General features: G+C 39.4%; 1 protein-coding gene across 1 annotated transcript in view; it reads left to right on the plus strand.

Moving 5' to 3' along the window:
• dcc (DCC netrin 1 receptor) overlaps positions 1 to 27615 on the plus strand; it is a 245377-nt gene that overhangs the window by 210291 nt on the left and 7471 nt on the right. The window contains exons 27-28 of the mRNA XM_073478346.1: positions 1366 to 1674; positions 16936 to 17084. Coding sequence (XP_073334447.1) covers positions 1366 to 1674; positions 16936 to 17084 — 458 coding nt within the window. The remainder of the gene's footprint in view (positions 1 to 1365; positions 1675 to 16935; positions 17085 to 27615) is intronic.

Below are 27615 nucleotides of genomic sequence, written 5' to 3' on the forward strand. Positions count from 1 at the left end.
AGGAAGTAACAATGATTTATGTGGAATATTAAGGTAAAGGAGGTAAAAGAGGAGGGATTATTGGTGAAAAGTCAGGTTAGTGTTGATCCTGTGATCCTCCTCCTCAGCAAAAACAGCAATAATCCTCTCAGGTGGAATTGATGCTTTGCTTATGGGTAGTTATATGTTGAGGATACTGTAATATCTTAGCCTAATAATCAGACTGATATGCTGTTTTGCTTCACTTCTTTCATTCAGCTCTTTTCTGTGAAAAAGCACAGAAAAGTAGAAATACAAAAAGCTTTCAGGCTTGTCATCTTGCTGCCAAACATGCAAGTTATTCTTACTTTCTTCCTCTTCAGTCCCTCTCTCTTTCTCTTTCCCCTCCCATCATCTACGTTCCTCCTTGTTCCCTCAGTCTTCAAGTAGCTGTCATGTTCCCTCTCTCAGCTATTCCTCTAGTTTCTTGCTCTTGTCTCAGCTGGTTAATGAACACACAGCAACTCTACATGTAGTTACTGGCTGCCTCCTCCTCCCATGTTCCCTCTGATCAGACTGGCTATAGCTACATGAGGAGTTTCATCTCTTATATTACATCAGAGGCGTGTTTCTGCACATATTCAGAGATTTCAGCTCCCCTTCCTCCTCCTGTTCTTTCTTTCACATGTAACTCTGACAAGATAAAACAGGATTTCTCTGTGTGAAGACATTCAGCCAACACAGAAAGGCCAACAAAACACACTCAACAAGGAAAAACAATGAAACTGCAAAGCCGGCAGAACTCACGCTTTCTTCATGCATGCATTTATTCAATTATTCAGCTGAGGTCAAGCAGGTTTTAAAAATCCATGAGCACTTCACTGTGTAAATGACAGAATATGAAGAAAAATACAGCAAAGAACAAAGACTGCGGACAAACATGACCATTACATATAGATCATGTACAGTATGTACATAGTAGGGTTTGAACATTTTTAAGACCACAGATACATAACATACACAATCTGCAGCAGAAGGTCTGTGCAGACTTATATTCACATTTACATTTGTGACAGAAACACATTGTCTGTCTCCTGACCTTACTGCAACAGCAGTCATTTACACAATGGTGGCTCATGTTTTCAGCATAATACTGTCTGGCAGAACAATGGAGGTCTTTGTTGCAGAATATTTACACCTTTGAAGTTCTGCTTTTTGTTTTTTTCAATATATTCTTTGTTTATATTTTACTGTGATTCAAAATAATTGAATACTTTGTCTTTTGTCCCTCCTTCTCTTTGTCCCCCTTCTTCTCTTCCTCCTATCCCCCAATCCATCACACACACATCTCTTATCATCCTCCCAATCATTTTTTCATATCTTCATCTCCTCCTCCCTCTTCCTCAGTGATGCCTTCAGACTCCTCCACCAATCCTCTCCTCCAGCAGCAGCCACCAACACAGCAGGCCCCTCCCCTTCTCCCCGGCGCCTCTGCCCCGCCCGGGGAGCATGTTCCCGGGGTTGGCCCAGTCCCAGGGGCCCCTGCAGCTGTTCCCACAGCTGCAGCTGAGGAGGCCCAGACTGGGAGTGGCCGGACCATCCCGACTGCCTGCGTACGGCCCACGCACCCGCTACGAAGCTTCACCAACCCGTTGCTGCCACCACCCATGGGGACCATTGACCCCAAGGTGTACACCTCTATGTTGCCGCAGTCCAGTGAGTACAGCAATTGTGTCTTTGTGTCTAATTGTGTCTTTGATCCTGGGCGGATAAAGGCTGAAACCAACATGTCAATGCATCAGTTGTCACTTGATATTACGTAACACAATGTTTGAAGTGACATGACACGTAGCATGACGAGACTTAACATAAACTTAGGTGTCATGATGTGACATAATGTGGCATAAACTAACCTGACATCACACTGCTTGACATGACAGGACATGACATGACAAAATCTAACTTGATGTGATGCAGCATGATATGGCGTCATGTAAAGCGGTGTGATTTGTTATGTGGCATAATGGGACCTGATTTGACATTTTGTGATGTGGCATTACATGATGTGACACAAGATGATGTAACGTAACATGCCATAATGTTACATAGAGGTTGTTGAAGAATGAAAACCTGGAATTCAATGCCAATATGATAACAGGACATAACTTAAAATGATGTAACTTGACATGACATAAAGTGACATGACATACACCGATCAGCCACAACCCGTTGTGCAGCCAAAACAGCTCTGACCTGTCAAGGCATGGTCATAAGACCTCTGGGGGTTTCCTGTGGTGTCTGGCACTGGGATGTTTGCAGTGGACCTTATGGGTCCGGTATGTTTGGGGGTGGGGCCTCCATGGATCGGACCTGTTCTAGCACATCCCACAGAAGCCCAATCGGATTGGGATCTGGGGAATTTGGAGGCCCCAAGGGGTTGTACTTGGTCCACAATGGTGTTGTTGTCCACAGTGATGATGGTGATGGTGATGATCACTGTAATTCACATCACCTGTCAGTGACTGTATTGTTGTGGCTGATCGGTGTAAGGTGACTTGATAAAACGTGACATGACATAAAGTGACATGACCAAAGTAATCTATCATGGCTGAAAGCTGCTGTCAAGAGGCAAATTGTGACCAGCTGCAGTTCCACTACTGTCCACTAGTGAATAGGGAAAAACCCAACTTATCTCCACAGATACAAAATGAATACACTTTTTATACAAGTTCAGCTCCCAAAATATAATTTCTCTTGTCTTGTCTCTGTGTGCCTTGGTAGCAATTAAATTAGTGCATTTGCTTTTTATGACTTCATCATCTTGTCCACTAAAGTACTTACATGATTACAGTGATTCAAAAGAATTCTCATTCCATGAAGAACTTACAGCCTGATCTCACTCCTCTGCTAAAAGGAAAACAAGACAATTAATGAGGTTCATCACAAACAAGAGGAAAAAAGGGACCATTTCATACAGCTCCTCCAATTTGGGAATGTCACCATGTTATTCTGCTTCGCTATTCCATATGAAAATACAAACACAAAATGGGGGAGCATTGTTGTTCCGCCTTTAAGCCAGCAGCAGAAGTAGTAACAGCCGAATCGACATCACGACATGCTTCTTTTGCTTCCAGACACCGGCATGAAATCTAACATCACACACTGGTTGGTTCAGTGTAAAAACGGGTCTTTACACCAGTGTTGCGGGATCTCTGTTTAAAAAGAGCTTTTTGTTTAAGCTGGATTCTCTCTGCTGAGCAGCTGCTCTTTGTTTAATGTTTTATTCAGAGAAGCTAAATGTGTTAGCCTCAGGCTGCTACACAGTGTACGTTTGTGTGTGTGTTTGTAGAAAGATATACTTTAACAGGCCTTGACATTAGCCAGAGGGTTGGATCTGATCTGGACTGACCTGTCTCTGTTTTCTCTCCCCGTCTTTATGTTACCTCTCTCTCTCTCTTTCTCTCTCTCTCTCCCTGTCTCTCTCTCTCTCTTCTGCTCTCTCCCTCTCTCACTTTCCTTTAAGGAGCCATTACGTACTCTCCTCAGTTGTCTTTTGTCTTTTTTAGCCATGGTTGCAGGCTCTAGTGATGACGATCACAGCTGGTCCAGCACTGCAGACAGCAATCTTGACAAATATTAGCTGGCTTGCCTTCAGATTTGGTATAGATAAACATGGTTCCCAGAAAATGAGAACTTGAAAATGTTGATCAGCTGACTTTTCCTCACCAGCATCAAATTAAAATGTCAAACTTTTCAAGAGTTTAGTAAATGATTAAAGCCTGAATTGCAGACTTTGAGCTACTGCCCACATCTTCACAGTAGTTAGAGAAGCAGAGCTTTGCAAACAGTAATAACAAGTTCTACATAGCAGAAAACAGAAAAATTGCAACTAAAAGGGAAATTATCAACCTCACTTCCCACTCTCTAGCTTGGTGTCAGAGCCTAATCACCAAATATCGGTGCTTTACAGTCAGACTCAACTTGAAAGTAGGTACTGTAGTACTCAGTAGTAAGGACCACTCCTAACCAGATTTCTAAAGCTTGGTGATATAGTTAATAAAGTCACACACTATTCATCTGATATAGATGAGAGAAGCCCATGTGGGCCCATTCGTCATGCCCACCCCCTTTTGTGTGGAAATATCCCCTCAAAGTTGACTGGCAGTAAATGCCTATTCTGAGGTCTTGGCCAATTTATTAGCATAAAATATGATAACCTTATTGCTTTTTAGTTAATCCTATGGCAAAAAGCCATATTATGTTGTTGTTGATCTACAATTAGCATCATTAAATAGAAAAAAGGGTAGGTAATGTAGGTAATTTCATGTCATTAAGTAACCTGTGATCAAGTGTTTGTTGCAGACACTTGATTGGCCGGGTCCCACAGTTTACAATTTTCATCCTGTCCACAGATGGCCTAAAGTCACTGATCTCTTCCTTCACTGTGATGTTTTTCATTGTTTGTCATACAAAATGCAACACAGTGGCTTTTAAGCATGGTGCTACCAGCTTTATTTAATTTGGCAATGGCACTTTCATAGCACTTGCTTTCACCCAGAAGGGGTTGTGGTCATTCTGGCGACAGGAAAGTGACGTAGGCCTGCTGTATCGTCTGATCTGTGGGCATGTCCCGTTGAAGCCTGCAATTGTTGTTGAGTGCCCTCACAAACAAGCTACAAAAAAAGTAGACACAGAGACTAAAGAGCACTAAAAACAGGTTCTGGTTTGACAAATCTGTACCTGCTTTCAAAAGCTGACTTGCAAACTGAATAGTTCTTGAATGAATTTTATACTCAATACTTTTGTCAGCTATGTACTCCCATACACTCTCAAAGTGTGGTCGTAAGATGTTGATCCACTATAAACTTCCAGGACAGGATTCTACTGAAATCAACAAAATTCTTCCAAAAGATATTCCCTTTTTCACTTTATATTCTTTTACAGAATGTTTTTTAGATCATAGAATCTCTCCTTCTGTGGCTCATCTCATCCTGTCATTCTCTCTGATTGCCTGCAGCAGTGTGAACAGAAAATAAAACACTCGCCTACAGTACATATGATCCCTGGTCAGTATGTGTAGGTGTAGGTGTATTTGTTGTGTATTCTGTCTGTAGGTGTATCACCTCTCACTGTGTGTGTGTGTGTGTGTGTGTGTGTGTGTGTGTGTGTGTGTGTGTGTGTGTGTGTGTGTGTGTGTGTGTGTGAGTGAATGTGTGGGTGGGTGGGTGTATACAGTTCCATTATGGTTCTGTTTACACGCCCAGGTGGCCTCAGATTAACATTGATTTTCGGCTCCTGGAAACCTTTTGTTCAGAAATAGCAAGCCTGCGGCGACGCTCAGCTCGACTCCCTAAGACCCCCCCCTTCACCCTGTGACCCCCCACCTCCCTTACTCTACATCAAGCCAGGCAGTGCTACCTCCATCAGCTCCCCTCCTCCTCTCCATCTCTCCATCTCTCTATCAAGGAGAGAAAAAACAGAGGAGCGATGGCTTTTGATGTTCATTGTTGGTCTTGTTTGTGTGTTTATCCGGGCCTGAATGACTCCCTCGGTGAAAAGAATGAGATGCTATCATGGTTTAATTGGATTGTTGTGGAGGAAGGGAGAAGAAAAGGGGGGTAACAGACTCAGGATTGTTACTCAAGTTTGAAAGATGGATAGAAAACTGCAGGACAGAGATGTAACTGACGGCAGTTCTTCCTCTAATATACCTGTTGTTGGATCAAGTGATGAAAGAGTCCAATACAATACAAAGCTGACGTAAAACCAAAACTTGTAGGTTCTGTTCCAGAAGTTTCTGGATTTTATTTTTCATTTACTGGACAAATTTTCAAAATGTCTACTATTTTATTAGCTTTCTGACAATACTAAACCGTGAACATCAAAAAGTAACATTTTTATGCAACTGTTGAGGCAACTCAAACCACTTGGTGAATTATTGGGAAAATACTTCCCATGGAATCAAAATCAATGTTTAAGTGTTTTTATCTAATATATTTTGTTCTATAGCTCACCTTTAAGCTGGTATCAGGCCCAAAAATGAGCATGTGTGTTTCTTTTAGAACTTGCACATTTGCACAACTATATAACTTTTTTCACTGATTTGGAGTAACACACATTCAACACTATTGGCTGCTGTAAATGCAAATATTGGTGTCCATCATCCCTCTCTGGCTGCCTGTTTTGCAGGAAATATTATGCTGAAGCAAATAGCACTCCACTACCTGTTTCATGCATGTTTTAGGAGCCTGAACTACAGGTGTGCTAGTATTCAGTCAGCCAACTCAAGTGGAATAGATTATTATGCAAAGTAGACTACGATTAATGTGGATGTTTTGCATCAAGACCTTGTCGATCCATATAAGGAAACACCAGACTCAGCAAAGCAGGGAATGAGGAGTAGAGTAGCCGACAAATAAATACTGACGTGGGAATGTTGCCTTTAAAATGCTAGTGATGAGAATGAGAAGCACTGAGTTATAGCAGAACTGTCGGGTGAGCCATGTGGCTTTATTATATATTTTGTTTGAGTTGTGTACTTACATTATCTTAAATGTTTCCATCAAACCCAGAGAAATCCACACGGTAACAGTGTGTTTCATTTGGTTGTTGCTATAACTTCTGGGAGAATCAGAGAGTGAGGAAGGAAATTGTTGAAAAAGACTAAAAATAACATTGAGTAGAATCTATGGAGCCCGAGTTACGTCAGATAGATTTTTATCAGCGATTGTTTAATGTGTTCAACACCAGTGACACAAATTTTTGCTTTGCATTACTCGCACAATATTGAGTGTTTACCCCCCCAAACAGCCAGATTACTTTTCTGTTCATTTGCCATAAGCTAGGGAGCAATGGCACACACGGTTTTCATAATGGTTTTCCATAGGGAGCTTTGCTTGATTTTTACTATGTACTGTAGTAAAACATATTAATATTAACAACACCGCCATTGATTTCCACCCACCACTCACAGCGGATGAGAGTGAGACTGATCATCTGTTGCACTTGCGTAGTGCAGAGGTAGTGTTTGGTAGAGTAGTGTGCGGTGCTAGTGGCCAGCTGCTAGTTTTTCGTGTGTTGACAAACATTCTGCAAATAACACAGATTCAAGATTCGTACCCAAAAGAACTAGAGCATTAACCATGGTGATGTCATCAGCGTTATCTCGGCTTTGGCTTGATTTTAAGTGAGTGTCTGCATAAGAAATTGGAGGTGTGGTATTTGAGAGATTTAAGCATTTAGGAGTTATGGAGAGGCCATTAACGATTCTGTTGAGTTACGTTATGGGAAATGTAGGATCCAGTGTTTTTGGAGCTCAATGCATATAGGGACTGATGATCTGAAACTGACAGTTTCATGTGAGACACCCAACTTTAAGGGAGCAAAATAGTTCATCTATGGAATGCCCCTTTAATGCTTTTGCAGAGTCGACAAAGCTGCAACATACAGTTAATTAGTTCTATGAAATCCAGGGCAAACATGGTGTCAGGCAATTTTGCTTTAATCAAGATCTCATAGTGTCTAAGGAAAGACAATATTGTGATAGTACAGTTTACAGTTAATATTTTGGCCATCATTATCATTGCGTGATACGAGCACATCATCAGCCTAACCCTTAGCAGGTGCCAAAGTGTTGAGCTTTCTTTATCTAACCATGACATATTGTGCATCAAAGTATAGTGAACCTTATATAGGCTATCATGTTTTCTCTAAAACTTACTAATACAATATACGTATCTTGTAGGAGACAGGGTATACATTAGTAAACACGAGCCATGAAACATGACAAGAATTGACCTTTGCTCCAGTGGGTTAGTCTTAGGGTTAGGCCAGAGATAAAAGTTATATATATGTGTATATATATATATATGTATGTATGTATATATATATATATATATATATATATATATATATATATATATATATATATATATATATATATATATATATATATATATACATATATACATATATACATATACAGAAGAAGAATTATATATACATATATATGTGTATCTCTCTCTCTATATATATATATATATACACACACACACATATATATATATATATATAATGCTTCTTCAGCAACCATAGAAACTTTAAGCACTCCTCCCTCATTTGATCTACATTTTTAAACTGAGACCTTCTTCTCCTTTTAAATTGAGCCTCAGAAGCCCATCTGCAGAGTAAAGTATGATGGTGGGCAGTTACTCACCTAAATTGGCCTGAATGTGCGGCTTAATGTTGGAAGCTGTAATGAGATTGTCTGACTCAATGTCTGATACTTGGAAAAGACATTTCAGCCACAGCTGGAGGCAGATGCAGAGCCAGCTGTGATGGATGTTTTAAAGTATACGTCTTCATCTCGCCTCGTAGGACACACATTATAACCAATGAAAAGCTTTAAGATCATTTAAAATGATTATCTGTGGCATTTGAACAACCATGTAGGACAGAGGCAGAGATTTTTTTTTAGCTATTCCTAAATTGGCTTATTTTATACAGGCTACAATGTTCATTACCCCACACTATACAAAAGCCTCACCACTTTGTCCCAAGGGTGGCACTATAGGAAAAGTCAGGAGGCCACCAAAGTTATTAGAATTTATCTCCAGACTTTGACTTTGTAGCAAAAAAGCATCCACTGGCTTTGTCAAATAGAGAATACAAACACAAAACAGCATTGTCTGAGAACTCAGCCATATAATTATTGAGGTACCAACAACAAGCTAACAAGGTAAACTATTTGTCATTATACAACACAGGGTTGAATAACGAAAAAAGAAAACTCAACAGCATGTTTACAGACCCTCCCTAATTGCTAATGCTTACATCTTTCAATCATTGTGCTAAAGACGTTGAGCAAGGCAGTAGGTTTATCCAGGTGGAATTTTTTATCTCAATCATATGACCTGTTAACACTCACCATACATTAAGACGGTGCAAGGAAAAAAAGGCAAATAATATTTTTCAAAAGATTTTGAACCTCCAGGCTTGATCAAGCTGTGGAGAAGGGGAGAGTTGTTCTTATCTGCAGTTTGATTAGACAGATTCTTAAAAATGTTGAATAGATGGTGAAGTGGTCAGAATGTGCACTGAAACCATAACACACTTACAGTTTGCTACCACTTTGTACTTTTGTTAAGCCATTCAAATCACACACAGTAGTTCAATATAGTTCTTGTCGCAATTCTATGGAGGCCCACTTAAGCTAAAAAAAAGTAGGGAAAAAAGGACTGACAGGTAGGGAGTCAAAATGATAAAATACTGTGTTAGGATTTGGAGATGCTGAATTAAATATTTGGCACAATAAATCAAAGCTTGCAGGGAGTCAAAATTCTTAGTCACAAAATCAATATTTTTTTATTTCAAAGGTTATTATTATTTTGTTATTTGAATTTTACTTAATAGGGATGATGCAGTTTCACAAATCACAATACAATAAAATATAATATCACAATACATCAACAAACACATAACCTTCATCAAAGTACAATAAGCTTAACATGGGTACAGCTCTGGTTTTCTTATAGCCAGCACTTAACCTTTGTTGTAAAAGATTTTATATCTGAAATTAGTTGACAGCCTTTTATGGGGAGAGCTGATTTTCCAAATTTGGAGGCTCTGGGGCTAGACTATTGAGACATTTGAAAATTAATTTTAGAAAACAGAAATGTCTAAAGCTCTCAAAGCTAAGTAGATTGTATCTTTTTACTATCTGACAGTGTTGCCACCAGACTTTTTATCCATTATTTTCAAGGCCTGATTATATAGAGATGAAATGTGTCTGATTGTGGACGGTGATGCTTGAGCCCACACTGTCATGCAATAAGAAAAACGAGAAGAAAATCACAACATGCATAAACAACTTGGCTGCCTGAGTAGGTATGCAGTGTCTGATTAATTTAAAACAATCAAGGTTGGTCTTTACTTTTTAACGTGTTTATCAAATTTAAGTTGTGAATCTAAGATTATTCCTAAGAACTTAAAATCATGGACCCTCTGCATTTCTTCATTTCATACCTGAATTTTAAAATTTTCAGGTGAAGCCTGTTTTCTAATGGAGAAACGCTTTGAAGCAGTTTTTGTCTCTCTGATTCTCTCTGATTAAGAGAGATTACTTTTCTTGGTCAACATTCACACACTGTAGTGTGGTTTGAAGATACGACTTGAACTAATCAACTAAATAAAGACAACTTAAATAGGAGAATGCTATGGTTGACAGTGTAAAACGCCTTTTCAGGTCGAGAAACACTGCCTCCACAACATTACTCCCATCTAAAGCATGCTTTAAATATTCAATGAGGCAACAATTAGCTATTCTGTGGAGTATTTGGGTCTAAAACCAAATTGTTGCAGGTGAAGGAGTTGGTTGGATTCCAGGGGGTCGACCAACTGTACTGCTACAACCTTCTCAAGTACCTTGGACAGAACTGGTAGAATAGAAATAGAGCGATAGATGTTGGACATGTTAGATTGCGATTTCCTGCTTTGAAGACTGGTATAATGACAGCCTTTTTCAAATTATTTGGGAATTTGCTGGTCATAATGGATAAAATATTGAGATGGTCATAGGTTTTATCAATATAGAACTGTATTTCTTAATGAAACAAATATCAATATAATAAATATCTTTTGCTTTCGAATAGGATCATTTTTTTAATAACCTGCAATTTTTGCTTCATTGACATCTTAAATATGAAACAAATCTGGTGATTCTACAGCAGGGGTAGGCAATCTTTGGCACGCGTGCCCCCATTGGCACACAGGAGCTTAACCAGTGGCACACTAGCAATAGGTCAGCAAAATAGTTTTTGGGGATAAGTACCCTCTTGCCAAATTACGTGTTGAATTTTGGTTTAGATTTTGAGTCCCAAAGCACTTCAGTATGATTGACAGTCCAGAAAAACAGATGCTGCTTTGGTTTTTGTGCTGCGCAACTCTCAGCCATAGCTGACCCTGTTTCTTGAGGCATCTCAGCAGTTCCCTCACTAAAGGCAGTAGTGTGTCCCACTTCAGTCTCAACTTTTGGTTCCGACAGTTTGCATATGTCAGTCAAGTCGGCAGTACCCTCACCACAGACAACAGCCTGACTTGCTTTAGCCCCTACTCTTGGTTCTGACAGTTTACATGTGTCAGTCAAATCGGCTGTTCTGGCACTACACGCAGTTGCGTGTCCCGCTTCAGCCCTGGCATCTGGTTCCGACAATTTGAGTGTGCCAAATCAAACAGACTCACCAGTCAGGCTGCACCTGACTGTACAGGAATTATCAGGTCCATACATCCTCCAGCGGCCGCCATCATACAACGCCGGCAGATCATGGCCCAGACCTCCCTCATTGCAAATAGGTGCTGTAGCTTTCCTCCATACAATCCTGCGTAGCACCTTGAATGCCCCGGGGAATCAAATCCTTTGCTGGACAAATATCAGGCACTTGTGCTGGGATCGAGCTCACTGTTTGTTCAATGACTGGTGGTCCAGGATTCAGTTGTACATATATCATCTGCTACTAGTAGTAAAACCAGTAAAATTCTTGGCACACACCATTTGCCATGAGGCACTGAGTATTGCATAAAATTTGCATATTTTGTGTTTTCATTTTTAATCAGTCCCTTTAGTGAGCAGATGGAATGTAGGGCAAGATATCAATGTCAAAATAAATAAAGTTTTGTTTGACCACCGTAGGTTACTGACCATTTTGAGGTTGATTAGGCCAGGTTATCCTTTGGTTGTAGGCAGTGTCCAACTGGAACCAGTGATGGTAAACAAAAGAGGAATAGCACAAAAACTTTTCCTCACAATTTCAGATAGAGGATTTTCCTTTTCTTAGAGTCATCATCAGAGTTGAGAACTTTCTGAATGGTGTAGGTCAAGGCACAAAGAAATGATAGAGAGCGTGTTAGAAGACAGACCATTTGAGTGGAGCCCAACAAACCACTCCTGTCCTCGGCCGCCATCTTTCCACACGCTTGATTATGAGATTAAAAAAAATGACAATGTAAGAAGTTTGCGACACCTCCTCGAAATTGTGAGGTTGTCAAAATTTTGATGTTTAAATTAAAGCATCATTATTTAGAAATTGGCATTTTGTCGGTTTGGCACCCCCCACAGTTTCTGAACCACAAATCCCAGGTCTGTGACAATTTGTCAGATGTAACCTAGGTGCTAACTATAGACAGAACTCATTATGTCATAAAAATGTTGGCTGTGATCCCACCCTCTCACTGAAGTTACATAGTGTAGAATACACACCCCCATGCAGATTGAAAGTCGGGTGAAGTTTTGTAGTACACAAAACTTTTCTTGAGCTTCATAGCAAAACAGCATTGCAGTATTCTCCTAAACATGTGAAGTAGATGTAGATGAAGTAGACTTATGGGGGAACAACTGAAAGAAAAGCATTAAATTGATCCAAACAGCTCCAGCATAATTCAAGTCTCTAGAGGCCCCCAAATTGATTTGAAAAGATTTTACTCCCCTTTTAAACTGAAAGCTGGCATTAGTGCGTAAATCACGTCTTTTCAAATATGTTTGGGATCTCAGGACTTCAGGAGACTTGAAGTAAACCAAACGAGCTGTATAGGTCCATTTTATGTTGTGTTTTGCAGTTTAAAACATTTTGAAATTACTTCAGTTACTTAGGAGATGCTCATGAGATGCTCCAGAAATATTTTTTGGACTATGAAATTTTACCTGACTCCATCGGCAAGGGGGTGAGTTGTTAATGACTCAATTTTCAGTTTTGGGTGAACTTCCTTTAAGAGGTCGCAATTGTGATTTATTGTCATTATCTAGACATTGGAAGTCAAGATTTTGATTTAGTATCTTAAAGATTTGACTTACCATAAGTAAACGTATTATTATCTCCAGCATACATTTACAATAAATGAGAAAAAGTATTAAATCCATGTAGCTTGTCAACAGAAAGATTAGTTGGAAATTCTTTTCATCTATGTTCACAGTTCTTGCACAAATATTGAGATAAAGATACAATTTTGGATTCTTCTGAGAGCTGCTTTCTAAAGGTTCACTAAACCCTAACCACTCATCCTGTCTGTGCACCAGTCTTTCCGACCAATGAGAGAGCACCTCAGACAGATTTGCAGACAGGTAGACATCAAACAGACCAACAGATATGAAATAAGAAGATAAAACAAGCACTAAACTCCTGTGTGAAGCAGAGGAGATGTTGGCTCTCTCCCTCCAGACTCACGTTGTCCTCCACCTCAAAGACACTTTTCATCTTTAACTGTATTTACTTCAAACTGTCCTTAGGATCAATAACCCCGCCCCCTCCATCCTCACCTCCTGTGGTTGTAAATCTCGCCATCTTTGCCTTCGACCCAGAAACAGATACAGACATTGCTGATGTGACCCCCGCCGGGCATTTCTCACCTCCGCTCCAGCTCGTCTGGTAAATATATCCACCTTTCTGAGCAGACGAGACGCTTCTCTCCCCTACACCCCCATGCCTCTCTGACAAACCCCCTGAGGGTGAGCCAGGCATCGTGAAACTGTCTTTTATGGCTTTCTCCACTGTGGATGTGTAACCTTTGCTTCAGCTCTCTACTGCTGCAGCTCATTGTGTGTTTCCACAAAATGTTTTTTTCTGGAGCTCATTTCAGTTTGGATTTGGTCTGACAGCAGCGTGCTGAGAAGTCATACAAACACATTTGGTTCCACTTCATTTTGAAATGAAGCTGGCAGGGATCTCTCTCACCATTATTACAGACATTCAGAGCAATGCAAGGTCAGTATTACTGTGAAAATAAAAGACCAGGACTGAAAGTTACAGACTCCTACAGACTAAAGGGCCCTTGTAAGGTCATGGTAGCCCTCAGAAATGTTCGCCTGGTGTATACACCATAAAAAGTTTTCTAGCGTCTGGGTTTACTTCCTCATTTTGTGGTCCACTGAATATGCGGAGTAGAGTCTCCTCTGTTGGCCCATAGACTTTACTTTGTGATGATGTCACAGGTTTTTTAAATCGCTGTTCTTGGCTAAAGGAAAGTTTTGCAACTGACACCTCCATGGGTCAAAAATGTATAAAAGTCATAAAAACAGGACACGTCGACCTTATTTGCAGTTCAACATGTCCTGTCAACAGTTTTACAGACTTCTCTTTTATAATGGTGATCTATGAGGAAAATGCTTTTTGGGCCATAGAGGAATTTGTAGCTGCAATACCACAGGTGTCCACACAGCAAAATTGAGAACAATGTAGCCTAAATAAGATGTATAAATAATAAGTAATAAATTCATTGGTTTGCACTGCCTGTGGGCTTCTGCAGCTGTCAAGTTAAACAATAGCATGCTGGCTAACTGTAAAGCAGTGTTACCAACTACTACATCAAAATGCTAATTGCATATCCAACCACCAGCCAAACTAAACATAACTACCAACAATCCTGCCATAAAAACTACCTGTATGAAACTTAAAGTGCTCGGCTTTTCCCGATACTCAAATGATTACAGGCATACTTTACAGGGCTCAAAGCGAGTCAAATTAAAATGCTCACCATGGCAAATGAAAAAAAAAAACAAAAAAAAACTTGCAAGTGAAGTGTCCATTCAAAATATTGAGTTTAAGATAAACAAATATTGTTAACAAAATCTGTATTCTCCAGTCCCTCTCTTTTTATTTCAACCAAGAGACTATTCTACAATTGACTAGGCTAATAAAAGCTCATGTTATACATATCCAAATGAAGCCTTTATAAACCTCCTCTGATTATTAATTGTGCATTTGTAGGCTGTAAACTAACCCTCAGGTATAGAACAGCAAAGGTATAGTTAGGTATATATATTATTGACATTAGAAACTTTTAGAAAACCTTTCGACAGTGAACTTGATCATCAGGAAATTATACATGATTATTATGAATCACATTTTGTTTGCAAAATTTTAACAGTTTCACAATCAATGACGGGATCATTCTGACTATTTTGACCATCTGAAAACCAAACAGCAAATGCATGCAGGACAGGACAGGACAGGAAATTCCAAAACACTCACAAACTTTGCACTATTCTGACAGTTTACAAGACAATTGTTGGGGCTATTGAGCTGTTTAGAATTCCCTTCCATGTCTTCAAATTAATACTTTTGCATGCACATACAGTAAAGCCTGCCCCAGGAGTACGATGACAGTATCAGTTCATTGTTCAAATGCCTAAAAGACCAACGTGTCAAAGACTACAATGGGATGTTTTAAGGCGTGATGGAGGAAGGAGCATGATGGTGTCATGCCAGAAAGCCTCTTCAGGAGGTTGTCCTGGATGGATGGGCCAACTAATTCTCTTATTTTGGCAGCCAAGACAACTGTTGTTGTTTCCTACAGTCAACATTGGTTTCTTTAAACAATGACCACCATCTTTCTCTTACCTTAGACAAGTAGTGTATGCCCTTGAAATTGACCAAAGGGGAATTTCAGTTCAGGGAATCAGAGAGGAGATTTAGCAGCAGTTAAATGTATTAATTGATTTATTTTTCCGTTTCTTCATGTGTTGCATTTTTGTCCTAGTTATTTCAGGAAATGTTGTATATCATGATGGATATATTGTCAGATGTATTGATAGACAGGTGGTTCACAGCGTTACTAGATAATGACAATTATGAATGGGATTGGAGATGGATGATGGATGGATGGATGGATGGATGGAATCTCAGATCTGTTTCCTGTTCAATGGTTCACATGCATGTTAACTTGTCACTTGTCATCAGATCAAACTGTTCCTGTAAGCATTCATATGGACGCCAATAAAGCCAATCTTAAGAAGTTTTCTACAGAGATCGTTAATGGACATAAATAGTCCCAGTCTATCGGCAGGTGATGGGTTAATAGTAACAGTAGCTGGGTTGTAATCAAAGGTTTCAAACTGAAAAAAATGGAGGTAGTGACCAAAAGGAAAATTATTACTCCGAAGTTCTGACTCTAAATTCATCAAGTATGCTCACATGTTCTGTCTTTAAAAATCAATGCTTATGCTCATCATTCGGTCTCTGAAATTATACATTGTGCTGACCATTCGGTCTCTGAAATTAACTATAACATGCATACATTGTCTCTGAACTCATCGATTATGTTCACCATGCAGTCTAAGAAATCATCAATTACATTCACAGGTTCTGTCTCTAAAATCATGGATTACACTAACCACTCTGTGTCTAAACCTATCATTTACATCAATGAGTTACAGTCACCATTCTGTCCCAGCTGACTTAAGTTATACTGAGCTAACTTGTCTTTCAAATCTTGATTTGCAGCTTGACATTTCCAATATGCCTTCTTCAACTGTGGTGATTTCTCCTGCATCACTCTTGTAATTCTGGTTCTATCACAGTGTCATTTGCAGTTTATCTGATACAAATAAAAAAGCAGGGATGCTCACAATTCGTTCACAGCTTCACGCTAATCAAGTCCTTGATAAACAGAACACTCCTTCATTACCTGGCCACTAAGGGGTGCTTTATAGGCTAACAGTAGCAACCAGCACTCCTACCCTGCAAGTCTTCACTGATATTAGAGGAGGAGTACCAACTGTAGCACTTCACTGCTGGACTTGGCATCAAAGGGGGAAATGCAACATTAGAATATGTCAAAATGTGGGTCTCTCATACACAATTCAGCAAAAACAATGTAATGTTAGTTAGCTAGCTAGTTAGCAACTGTTGATTTATGCTTGTTATAAAAAAATGGATCATAAGACATGACAGAGGTAACATAAACCTCGGTTTGCCTCCTAAAAATCTCTGTTTGGAGGACCGTGGAGCTCTAACACTTCACCCTACCCTTTTATTGCAGCAAGAATCAGGACATCCTACCCCCAGGTGTGAACACACAAAATGGAGGGGTAGGGATAGGGCCCAAATATAAAAAACAAAGCCAGGTGTCAAATGATGAGTATCAAACTGTTTTCCAGTGTAAACTGTTGTTGTAATATTTTGAAACCAGAACTCTTTCTGTCCTACCCAGGTACAAGCCATCAAAAACCCCAGGTAAAGACGGCCTCTCTGGGTCAGGCCGGTAAAGCTCGCTCCCCTCTGCTGCCCGTCTCAGTCCCTACGGCGCCAGACTTACCTGAGGAGGGAGGAATGAAACCAGCAGAGGATTCAGCTGCCAATGTAAGTCTGCATGGAGAGAATGTTGTAGTACATGTTGTTGATTTGGTTTTACATTACAGGCACATCACTGGGCTGAAGCATACAAACATTGGAACTGCTTCAGTCTTACATTGCTCATTGTATATTTCAATCTGTAGAGGTTTCAAAACTCGAAGCAAACAAAATATAACTTTCCAAAGCTTAGGTTTACAATGTAAATGATGGCTAATATTCATTTCACATAACCAGATGGGAGTCATTTAATTAGTCAAATCTAATATTATATGTAAGATCACAGTTTCAGTCAAAAAAACACTTAATTTACATAAACATATATTCTTGTGTTTGATATATATATGTGGTACCAGTAAATCAAATATATTTAGAGTTCTTCATCTTTTGCTCATCATCATCTGTTTGCCTTTTACTGTAGCTGTTGCCATTGCAAACCTGAAGCAGACACAGCTGTTAGAACTAATTGGTTGTATCAGTTGTCTTTGAGCTCATCATGTATCAACAGCAGAGCAGATGCATTTGAGGGTTTTCAAATGTCTTATAAATAAAAATATTCCACAGAAATCATCTTACAATCCATCTGGAGTTTTCTCAGTAATATGCTGATTGTGTCTGAAACTTCACATGACCGCTAAAAATGGGGTCATGGCCGTAAAGAGAGAGAAACTCTGCAGTGTTTAGGAGACATGAGTGCAGACATGGATATTCGACTCATTTTTGTTATAGGTCTTGACTGGCATTTGGATTAAGATACAAAAACTGTAGCCTCTGGATGGTTAAATTATGTTTCTGCTCTACTGACAATATACAATATACTGAAAACAGCATATGGAGAAAGTCTGGAAAATATCTACTACAAACCTGATCATTTTGAATACTAATTGAATGAATCAATAAACACAGCAATAGCACTAGCACCAACAGGAGCAGTAATAGCCGTTGTTCAGGCAGCGACCTCACATTGAATGGATGGAGATGTACAGTACAGAGTTGATGTCTCCACATGGAAACACCAGCTAGGCACAGCTAGATGATGATAATAATGTTGACCCTACAGGTGAATGCTGGTGGAGGTGGGGCTTTTGACATGCTGTAATAACAGCAACAGCAGCAGGTAACAGCATAACTGTAGGGGTACAGTGTGGCAGCAAAAGAATAAGCATAGCACTGACAGTTTAAGCGCAGTCATATGAAATAGGTGTGTTGGTTACACAGTATGTTGCATTGAGAAGTGTATTTTTCAGACTGCATTAATTGCGGCAGCTGTAGACAACACTGTCTAACCCAGTCGCCAGAACAAAGTGTTGGCATTTTATGCTTCTGCAAACCATTGATACATTAAATTTTTTTGCTTCATACGTATGGTATTGTAGGAGATACACTAATAATAAACACTCGTTAATGGGGCACCACCTCCGTTATTTTGTCTATTTGAATAATCCGGAGGTAATTAATCAAATTCGACTGGACAAGTTTAACTTGTATCAATTCTAATCAATTTCAGATCAATTTATTCATCTCATATATGAAGCAGTGATTTCTACACAGTTTCCATCGGTTCTCCACATTAAAACAAACCTGCACAGACAACGACGTACGGTTAAATATGTTTATTTACTAAATAAATCAAGGTGAATAAATGAAAGGATGATTCAAACAAACAATATTGATAACATAAAATGTAGAGACTAAATGATCATGTAATGAATGGATGGAGATGAGCGGATGGTAAAGTCGCGAGTCTGGGAAGCATTCAAAGATTACTATAGTAATTTTGACACTAACGAGACCCTAACCGGATTTCTTATTAATTAAAGATTACTATGAATCAAAAGAAAAGAGACATCACCAACTCAAGAACATGCGTGTGACTCCAGCAGTGTGCGTGGGTGTTTAGCCTACTTTGCCTGAAGACTGGGAGATGTTCACCACTTTGGACCTCTCCGGAGCTGATAGCTTGACCTCGGCTTGAGGTTCCGGTCCGCTGGCCGGAGGGATGTCGCAGAGCGTCTGCGGCTTGGAGTGGGTTTCTCTCGTCCCGGTGTCGGAGGGAGAGCGCCGTCTGTCCAGTACCCGGCAGGAAGTCCCGGTCCGCTGCCCAGCGGGATGGCACCGCTCGTGAGCGTTGAAGGCAGGCCGGTCGGCTTGGCAAAATGTCTGTTCGTTGCAAACCGTTCACACGGTTTGTTGATGCAGGCAATTACTGCACAATGTTATTAACGCTGGTGGTCGGATTAAAGGTCTTCTTCTTGCATGGAGTGATGGCTCTGAACTTTTGATCGAACTAATTCAACTTTCTTGACGAAAATAACTAGAGAATAACGCTGGCCGGGCGAGTCCTCAGTTATTACTCAAAACAAGACGAATTAAGTCAAATTAACTTCTACTGAGTAAAATACTGATACTTAGCAAAACAAAACAAAAGCACTTAGAGTCAGTGCGTCCTCAAATTAGGGTATTGAGGTAAAAATCGCACGTGGTCAATTGTGCGGAGATTTCTGCCTAAGAGCGTGTCGCAAAAATACAAAAAGTAAAGGTTTTAAAAGTGAAGTGAAGAAAAATTTAGAGAAGAGAGAGACAGAATAGCTGTCCCTTGGTTTTTGTAGTCCATACCAGAAGGCGGTTCCTAAGGGCGGGCTGACGGTTATTACTGTGTATCATATCAATCGTCTACACTTACGAAACTCATAATTAAATTAAACCGATTTAATGTTTCGCGATCGTGCTTCACCTTTCTCAGGACCTTACCATGGCAAAATAAATGGACTTAATGAAATAATATGACCTGATTAAATTCGCTGAACGAATAAAAGAAATTAACACTGGATCAAACATGAAAACACTTAAAGGTACAGTAGAACTGATAGAATCTGACCACATATATAAGCATTTCTTATAGTTCTAATACCTGTAAATGAAGAAACATATTACAGACTTTTAATCAGGAAAACATATTAAAACATAGATATCTTGAAAGTTTTAATTTCTTTGTACCCGGACTCACCACTGGAGGGCACTGTGGTTCCACCAAACACATGACACAATTAAACATTAAATTTGATTTTAGCCAAATTTCATCACAGAGAAACGGGAGAAAGATCAGTTTTATGAGCTTCTCTTACTGACCCTTAATCTGTTGGAATTAAGAGAATGAGATCCTGACTTAATGGTTAATTAGAAATGGTCTGAAATCTGGAGGAACACAGAGACCATTTGGTGTGGAATGTGATCCAGATTGCCTCCAGACGGGTAATAAATTCAGACCTGAAGTGTTTGCATAGAACAAGTCAGAAGGTTTCCAGTGTTCTCTTAAAAGCTAATGTGTGCTTTAGAAGTTAGAGGTGAGGAGAGAGACACAGGTAAAGAGAGAGATACTCTAAAACAAAGAAAGAAAAACATTTGATGTGAGTTAATTTACATATATAAAGACTCTGTATTGGCACCTTCCGATGGCCAGTTGTCCCTCCTGGTAAGCTTCACAGAGGCCTCCCCATGACCTGTGAAAGAGGATATGTGTGCTTGCAAGGGAGAGGAGGTTCATCCAAAGGCTTTGAGTTGTAAATTAATTAAAAGTGTCTTCATACGAAGTATTTACAACCAAGAAAAACACTGTCCTCTCTGCCAGGCGATAAGATGGCGCCCCTCTTCCTGTAGAATTGCTTCATCCAGAAAAACAGAGGTGATAACGATACAGAGCCTCAACATCAAAGGGGAAGGAACACAGGCCCGAGTTCCTACAGTATCAACATTTCTGCAATATGTGTCATATCATTCACATTCCATATATATGACCTGACTCTAATTTCTGATGGTGAATTTTGTGTAAATAGTAGCGTGATATGAAAAAAATAACGTCTCTAATAACGCCGTAAAAACACTGAGAGGATGGAAACACCTGTGCAGTAGTAAATTCAGTATAATATACATTTTCACAGGCATGTATGTCATACTCACCTCTCTGCTACTCTATTTTGCAGTGTATTTATATTGCTGTTAAACTACCTCCAATTAAAGTCTACACTTCCTACAGATTAAAGCCTTCCAGTGGTTCAAAGGGGATAATCTCTCTGCTTCAGAATCAGAATCAGAATCAGAATTCCTTTATTGTCCCACAACGGGTAATTTGTTTGCCACAGCAGCCAAAGGACAGAATATTTACAAAAAAAAAACAAAAATAAAAAATTAACAACATAAATTAAGAAGGTAAAAAATAGAATCGACTTGTATATACATATAAACATGATATTGTACAAAATTAACAGCAGTGAATTTTTATTTACAATATAATAATAAATATGGGTTTTAGAACAGTAGACTTTTGATGTGACTGTACCTTAACAGTGATTGAAAAACAGCTAAGCAGAGGCAAATAGAAGTAATTAGTGAATTAAAACAGTATTTGTGTTAAAAATCTGAATAATGGGAAGCTTCTTATTGAAATATGCTCAAATAAACTTAAAACGGGGGAAAGTTGAAATGAAATGTTCCTAATATTAGCCTGTGTCAAATGAAGGCTTGGTGAAATTTTCTGTCAAATGTAGTGAGATAAAACAAGTTTCCCTGCAATATAGCAAAATAAAAGTAGAAAAACTCTAAAATTGTTGTTTTTCTACTTATGTTGCTCTTCAAAAATCTCAATCAAACATATTTGGTATTTCTGGACAGATTTTTGGTATTTTTTCAGCCTGGCTAGTTTGGTATGAGTCTCAACCCTGCAATTCAAGTAATCTGATATTTAGATAGTTTTTCATAAAAGTAAGGGGAAAAAAATTGCTGTCTTTTTCTATCCTTTTGTGTCCACAAAAGTAAAAGAAAGCATTTGCACCTCAGCAGGTGGTTGGGTGCCAGCGGAAGGTAAACCTACAGTTGTGTCAGTGTGCATGCATAACTAGCTAATTCAATGTAGGGAGATGGTAGAGAGGACAGCATTAACTTCATGGAAATATTCCCATTATTTTTAATTTTGGGGCAAAAAGGACAAAAATGACATCACAGTGAAATGCAAGTTGTGCCTGGAGGAGGAGCACTTGTTGTATTGTTTTCATTGAAACAGCTGTGCCTAATACTGTCTGCCTCTGCCCAGTTCACTGTCAGATTGTTAGCAGAATAAAGGTGTAAATGTTATGTTGCGTCTGTCATTCCTATTATTAGGCTGCGGAGGAACCGATTGTGAGCCGTAAAGAAAGCTACAAAATGACGGTAGAGTCAATACATTCAAAGGTTCATGTACAGTTGGCCACATGCCGTCTGGACAATATAACCCACATGTGCAACGTGTCGCAAAGGGGTTTTACCGTAATTGTTGGTAACTCTAAAGTACTCTAACACGTTACTTTTCTCAGAAGATAACATAGCTACTTTTTAATGGCAGAAATCTTGTAATGTAATGAGGAACTTTTAAAAGCAATGTTACTCAACACTGCGTGCAGGACAATGAAAGAGGGGGAAGAGAGGGAAAAGAAGAAAGGGATTTGGAAGAAGTGGGAGAGGAATGGATGTAGAAGGAAGGAGAGGGATGCACAAGAGGATGAGGGATGACAAAAAAATAATGAGAGGAAAGGAGGTAGGAGGTGGAGGTAGAGGCTAGAGGAAAGGTAAAAAGAAAAGCAGAAGAAGGAGAGAGGAAGGGAGAGGGGAATTGGGTGGGTTAATGGGGGGATAAAGAAGAGAGTGGGAAGTGAGGTGGACAGTAAAAGATGGAGAGGCTGATTGAGAATAAAGAAGCAAAGGAGAGAAGAGAGGAAAGGAGGAAAGGGGAGGCAGAGGATGACAAGTGGAAAGATAAATGACAGATGATATGGAGGGACGCTGGATGGTGGTACTTAAATATTCATTGAGACTCAATGGCAATCGGGCAGGAAGAGGCGTCACCACGGCAACCAGAAGAAAATAGAGGGCAGAGGAGGAAATAAGAGGAGACATAACAAGAAGAGGTGTAAGGATGGGAAGGATAGAAGTAGAAGGATGGAGGGAAAGAGCACGAGTAAAGAGATGAGAAAAAAACAGAGGATAAAGAGGAGAGGATGTGGAGGGCAGGAGGAGAAGGTAGCCATGACAACAGGAGGAGGGGGGGGGGTGCTTCAGGAGAGACAGGCAAGGAGATGAGGAAGAGGGGAGGGGAGATACAGAAGATGAGAGGAGGTGAGACAAAGAAGAAAATGAGGAGAGGAGTAATAAAAGTGATGATGAGTGGAGTAAATGAGATAGAAGGAGGGTGGGGAGAAGAGAGAGGGGAGGTAAAGGTCAGCAGGTCTGTCTCTTCATCTGCTGTTCTATCTCTGTAATTGATCTAGTCTTTTCCCATCAGCCCCTTGGCCTATCTATCACATACACACATATATACACACACACATAGATGTACACACAGCCAGTTAATAGACTGTGACATAGTGCGAGTAATGTAAGTACAACACAATGGTACTTTTATGATGTTGTCACACCACTGACATATTTTAAAGTAGCACAGCAGGAGAGCAGGATACCAGTTCAGACTTCCCTGTGGCAATCCAGCCCTCTGGCTTCAACTGAATATGTAAATTCACTTCAAGAAAGGCTTGGTAATTTCCTTAAACAGCTGGTCAAGTTTTTAGGAAAAGTTACTTCAACAAGATGAAATGGCACAGTTGTTGGGGACTATTTCCAGCGGTGGATGAATCCAGATTTTGGTGCTCTAGTGAGTGTTTGGGGCATCAGGATGATGTATATGTCAATGAGTCTAAAACCACATTGTTTGTATTCATGGTAATGAAGGAACATGTCACTCAGTGCATCACTGTGACTCACTGATGTGTTTATAATAGTTTTCAGACAACAAAGGTGCTCTATGGCACAGAGGAAGAAGATATTTCGGTAACACTTTATATTAGGGAACACATATTAACCATTAACTACTTTCTTATTAGCATGCATATTAGTAGCATATTGGCTGTTTTTAAGCCATTATAAATCACTTACTAATGCCTTATTCTGCATGATCATATTCTGCAACTACTAGGCCATTAACTACTGTGACAGTTTTCCCTCAATAACTTCCTAATCACTGCTCATTGATAGTGAGTAAGGGAGTTGTTGTAAACCACTTAATAAGAATAAGCTAATAAGAAACTAGTTCATGGTTAATATGTGTTCTCTAATATAAAGTGTTACCGATATTTCTATATAGACTATATAAACATTGCTGCAAATTCCTGAAGTCTGGAAACCTTTAGGTTCAAAACCCCTGTTTTATGTTCTCTGTTTGTTCTGATACATAAGAAAAGTCCATCCGCTCTTTCCATCTTCTTTGTGCCTGTGTGTTTTCTCCTGGTCCTGATCTGAACAGCAGGTCAGAGGTTCACACAAATCACACAAATCAAAAAGGCAGGCAAGGCAAGGCAAGTTTATTTGTATAGCACAATTCAGACACAAGGCAACTCAAAGTGCTTTACAGGTGCATACAATTACAGTAAAAGCAATTAAAAAACATTAAAACAAAACATTAAAACAAGTTAAGAAATAGGAAAATAGGCTAAAATAAAAGTTACAGTGCAGTTCAAAACCTAAAAAGCAATTAAAAAAAACAAAACATTAAAACAAAACATTAAAACAAGTTAAGAAATAGGAAAGTATGCTAAAATAGAATAGGTTTCCTATGCCAGCTTCCTGGTTTTTGCTGGATTTACCTCCCATTGTTCTACTTGTCACTCATTCCAGTGCACTTTATATTTATCCTTAAGACCCGGTCGTCACCGCGAATTCAGTTTGTTTACGCTACAAATTCTGAAAAAGCAGCCAACCAGCGGTGATAACCTTAAGAGACCCCTTGTCTCCACTTGGTTCCACTCGACCCTGAGTTGGCCCCCAATCCAGCGGTAAAACAGCTTAATAGGAAAAAACACCTTTTCTTCCTATTAGCTCCGACGTTCCCAGAACCCGGTATTACTCTGCCCTGAATTGGTCCAAGTTGCCCAACTATCACAATGATCAATAGAAATCCAGCAAAAATCCAGCAAAACTATACGAAAGCTGCAGTAAACAGTATTACTGCAGTTTTCTAGGCCTTGGGAAAATACATTAAAACAAATCATTAAAACAAGTTAAGAAATAGGAAAGTATGCTAAAATAGAATAGGTTTCCTACGCCAGCTTCCTGGTTTTTGCTGGATTTACCTCCCATTGTTCTACTTGTCACTCATTCCAGTGCACTTTATATTTATCCTTAAGACCTGGTCGTCACCGCGAATTCAGTTTGTTTACGCTACAAATTCTGAAAAAGCAGCCAACCAGTGGTGATAACCTTAAGAGACCCCTTGTCTCCACTTGGTTCCACTCGGCCCTGAGTCGGCCCCCAATCCAGCGGTAAAATAGCTTAATAGGAAAAAACACCTTTTCTTCCTATTAGCTCCGGCGTTCCCAGTACCTGGTATTACTCTGCCCTGGATTGGTCCGAGTCGCCCAACTATCACAATGATCAACAGAAATCCAGCAAAAATTACTATTCACAATAATAGAAAACAAAAGTCACAGAGAAAATAAAAGTTACAGTGCAGTTCAAAGCCTTAAAATTGCTTCAGTGAAAGGCAGTGGCAAACAGAAAGGTTTGCGCCTTAACAAAAAATACAAAAAATGCATCCACTTCCCTTTAACCCCAAACACCACAATGCCCACCAACTCTTTCATGTAGAGTTTAACTCTGTCTGAGAGCGGAGTTCTTAGATTTAGACTTTGTAGTCTGAAAGGTCACTGAATATGTTAGTCATTATGGACTCATTTGAGTGTCCCACTGCTAATCTGATCTGACTATAGTTATTAGAGTCAATATGTCCTTCTATGGATTAAATGTCATATATATGACAATCTGATTAACAGTTAACAGCTCAGCACTTCACTGACAACACAATCTATGTCCGAGGCTGATGGCAGTATGTTTGCAGGTATTTTGTGATAAACCAAAGTGTTAGTAGTAGTCGACGTTTTAGTGTTGAACTTTAAGAAAGCCATTGGAATATGTGGACAGAAACCATGAGACGTGTTCATACAGCTTTCAGATTTATCTGTGTCTGTCTGAAACAGAGTTTGACACAGAGTCTGCTCTGTGCACTTTGCTGTGTTGGGATGGATTATTGAGGAGCATGAATCCAGGTCAGCAGGCCATCAGAGATAACGGGAAATCAAAGAAAAACACGGAGTATCGATTGATGAAGCGTTTACTGACTCGGTTAAACTCTGCTGTTGTTGGTCAACCAATGAGATCGGGAGGTCATGGGATTTGGTGGGGGTTTTATACACTGTTATGATTTTTATAGAAGCCTTCTGTCCGTGGGAAGTGGAAAATACCTGGCAGTGTGGAGCTTCTAGATGGGCTTTTATGGTCTCATTCAGAGTGAGAGCGGAAGGTCAAACAATCACACTCTGTGTGAAGTACACAGATAAAGGACAGCTGTATAGGTATAATTCTTCACTCTTCCTGTGAATCTTCATTCATTAATGTCTGAAGGGACAATCATGTCACATGTTTGAATGCCACACCAGAGGAAAACAGAAGAAAAGTGAAAATACAGAAATCAGTAAGGAAAATATATTTTCACATACTTTTACAAAACATTTAGATGGTATTTTGACAAAATCTGTGAAGAGCAAGATTATGAAAACAGCTCACAGGGAATTGTTGACAAATATTTCACATTAATAAACGCTTAAATTGTCATCAGATCTGTGCCAAAAACTACAGTGTATCATAAGTCATTTATTAAATATTTGTACTCTCATTATAAATGCTACATACATAGGGGGAGACATCCAAAGACTATTACTGTGAGAACAAGAACAAGACAACTGAAAGGGTTTAATCGTCTAAAAAAAAAAAAAAAGATCTACAGGGTTGCCCAAACTTTTTACCTTGGAGGACCAAAATTTAAACTTAATGGTGGACCACAGACCAAAAAGCAAACACCAATTGGAATGTATTTTTATTGCAAAATGGTACTGGGATCCCAAGTTCCCTTAATTGAGGGACTTCCTGCACAGTGTTACTCTGCCTGCCATGCTCTGATAATGAAAAATAATTAAGAACTAGGGATCCTAAATTTATATTTTAATCTTTTAATTTTTTGTTTGTTATTACAAACACAGCAAAAATCAAACCAAATCAGTAGAGGGCCGACTTTGGGCATCCCTGGTCTATAGTTATTTTATGCTCCATGAGGCTGTACTGATTTGAGCTAAATGTTATTTTGCCAACATACTAACAATGTAAATGCTAACATACTGATATTCAGCAGGTTTAAGGTTTACACTGTCTTTGTTTAGGCAAGGCAAGGCAAGTTTATTTATATAGCACAATTCAGACACAAGGCAACTCAAAGTGCTTGCCAAGACATAAGTCCTTTTATCCTGGATATATTCTTAAGGTGATAGTAGGCTGACTTTGTAATTGTCTTAGTGTGGCTGCTGAAATTCAGGTCTGAGTCCATGATTACACTGAGGTTTCTGGCTTGGTTTGTAGTTTTCAACATTACAGATTGAAGATGAGCACAGACTGTTAGTTGTTCTTCCTGGGC

This window comes from Pagrus major, chromosome 12, assembly GCF_040436345.1.
Source record: "Pagrus major chromosome 12, Pma_NU_1.0".
NCBI classification, from domain to species: domain Eukaryota; kingdom Metazoa; phylum Chordata; class Actinopteri; order Spariformes; family Sparidae; genus Pagrus; species Pagrus major.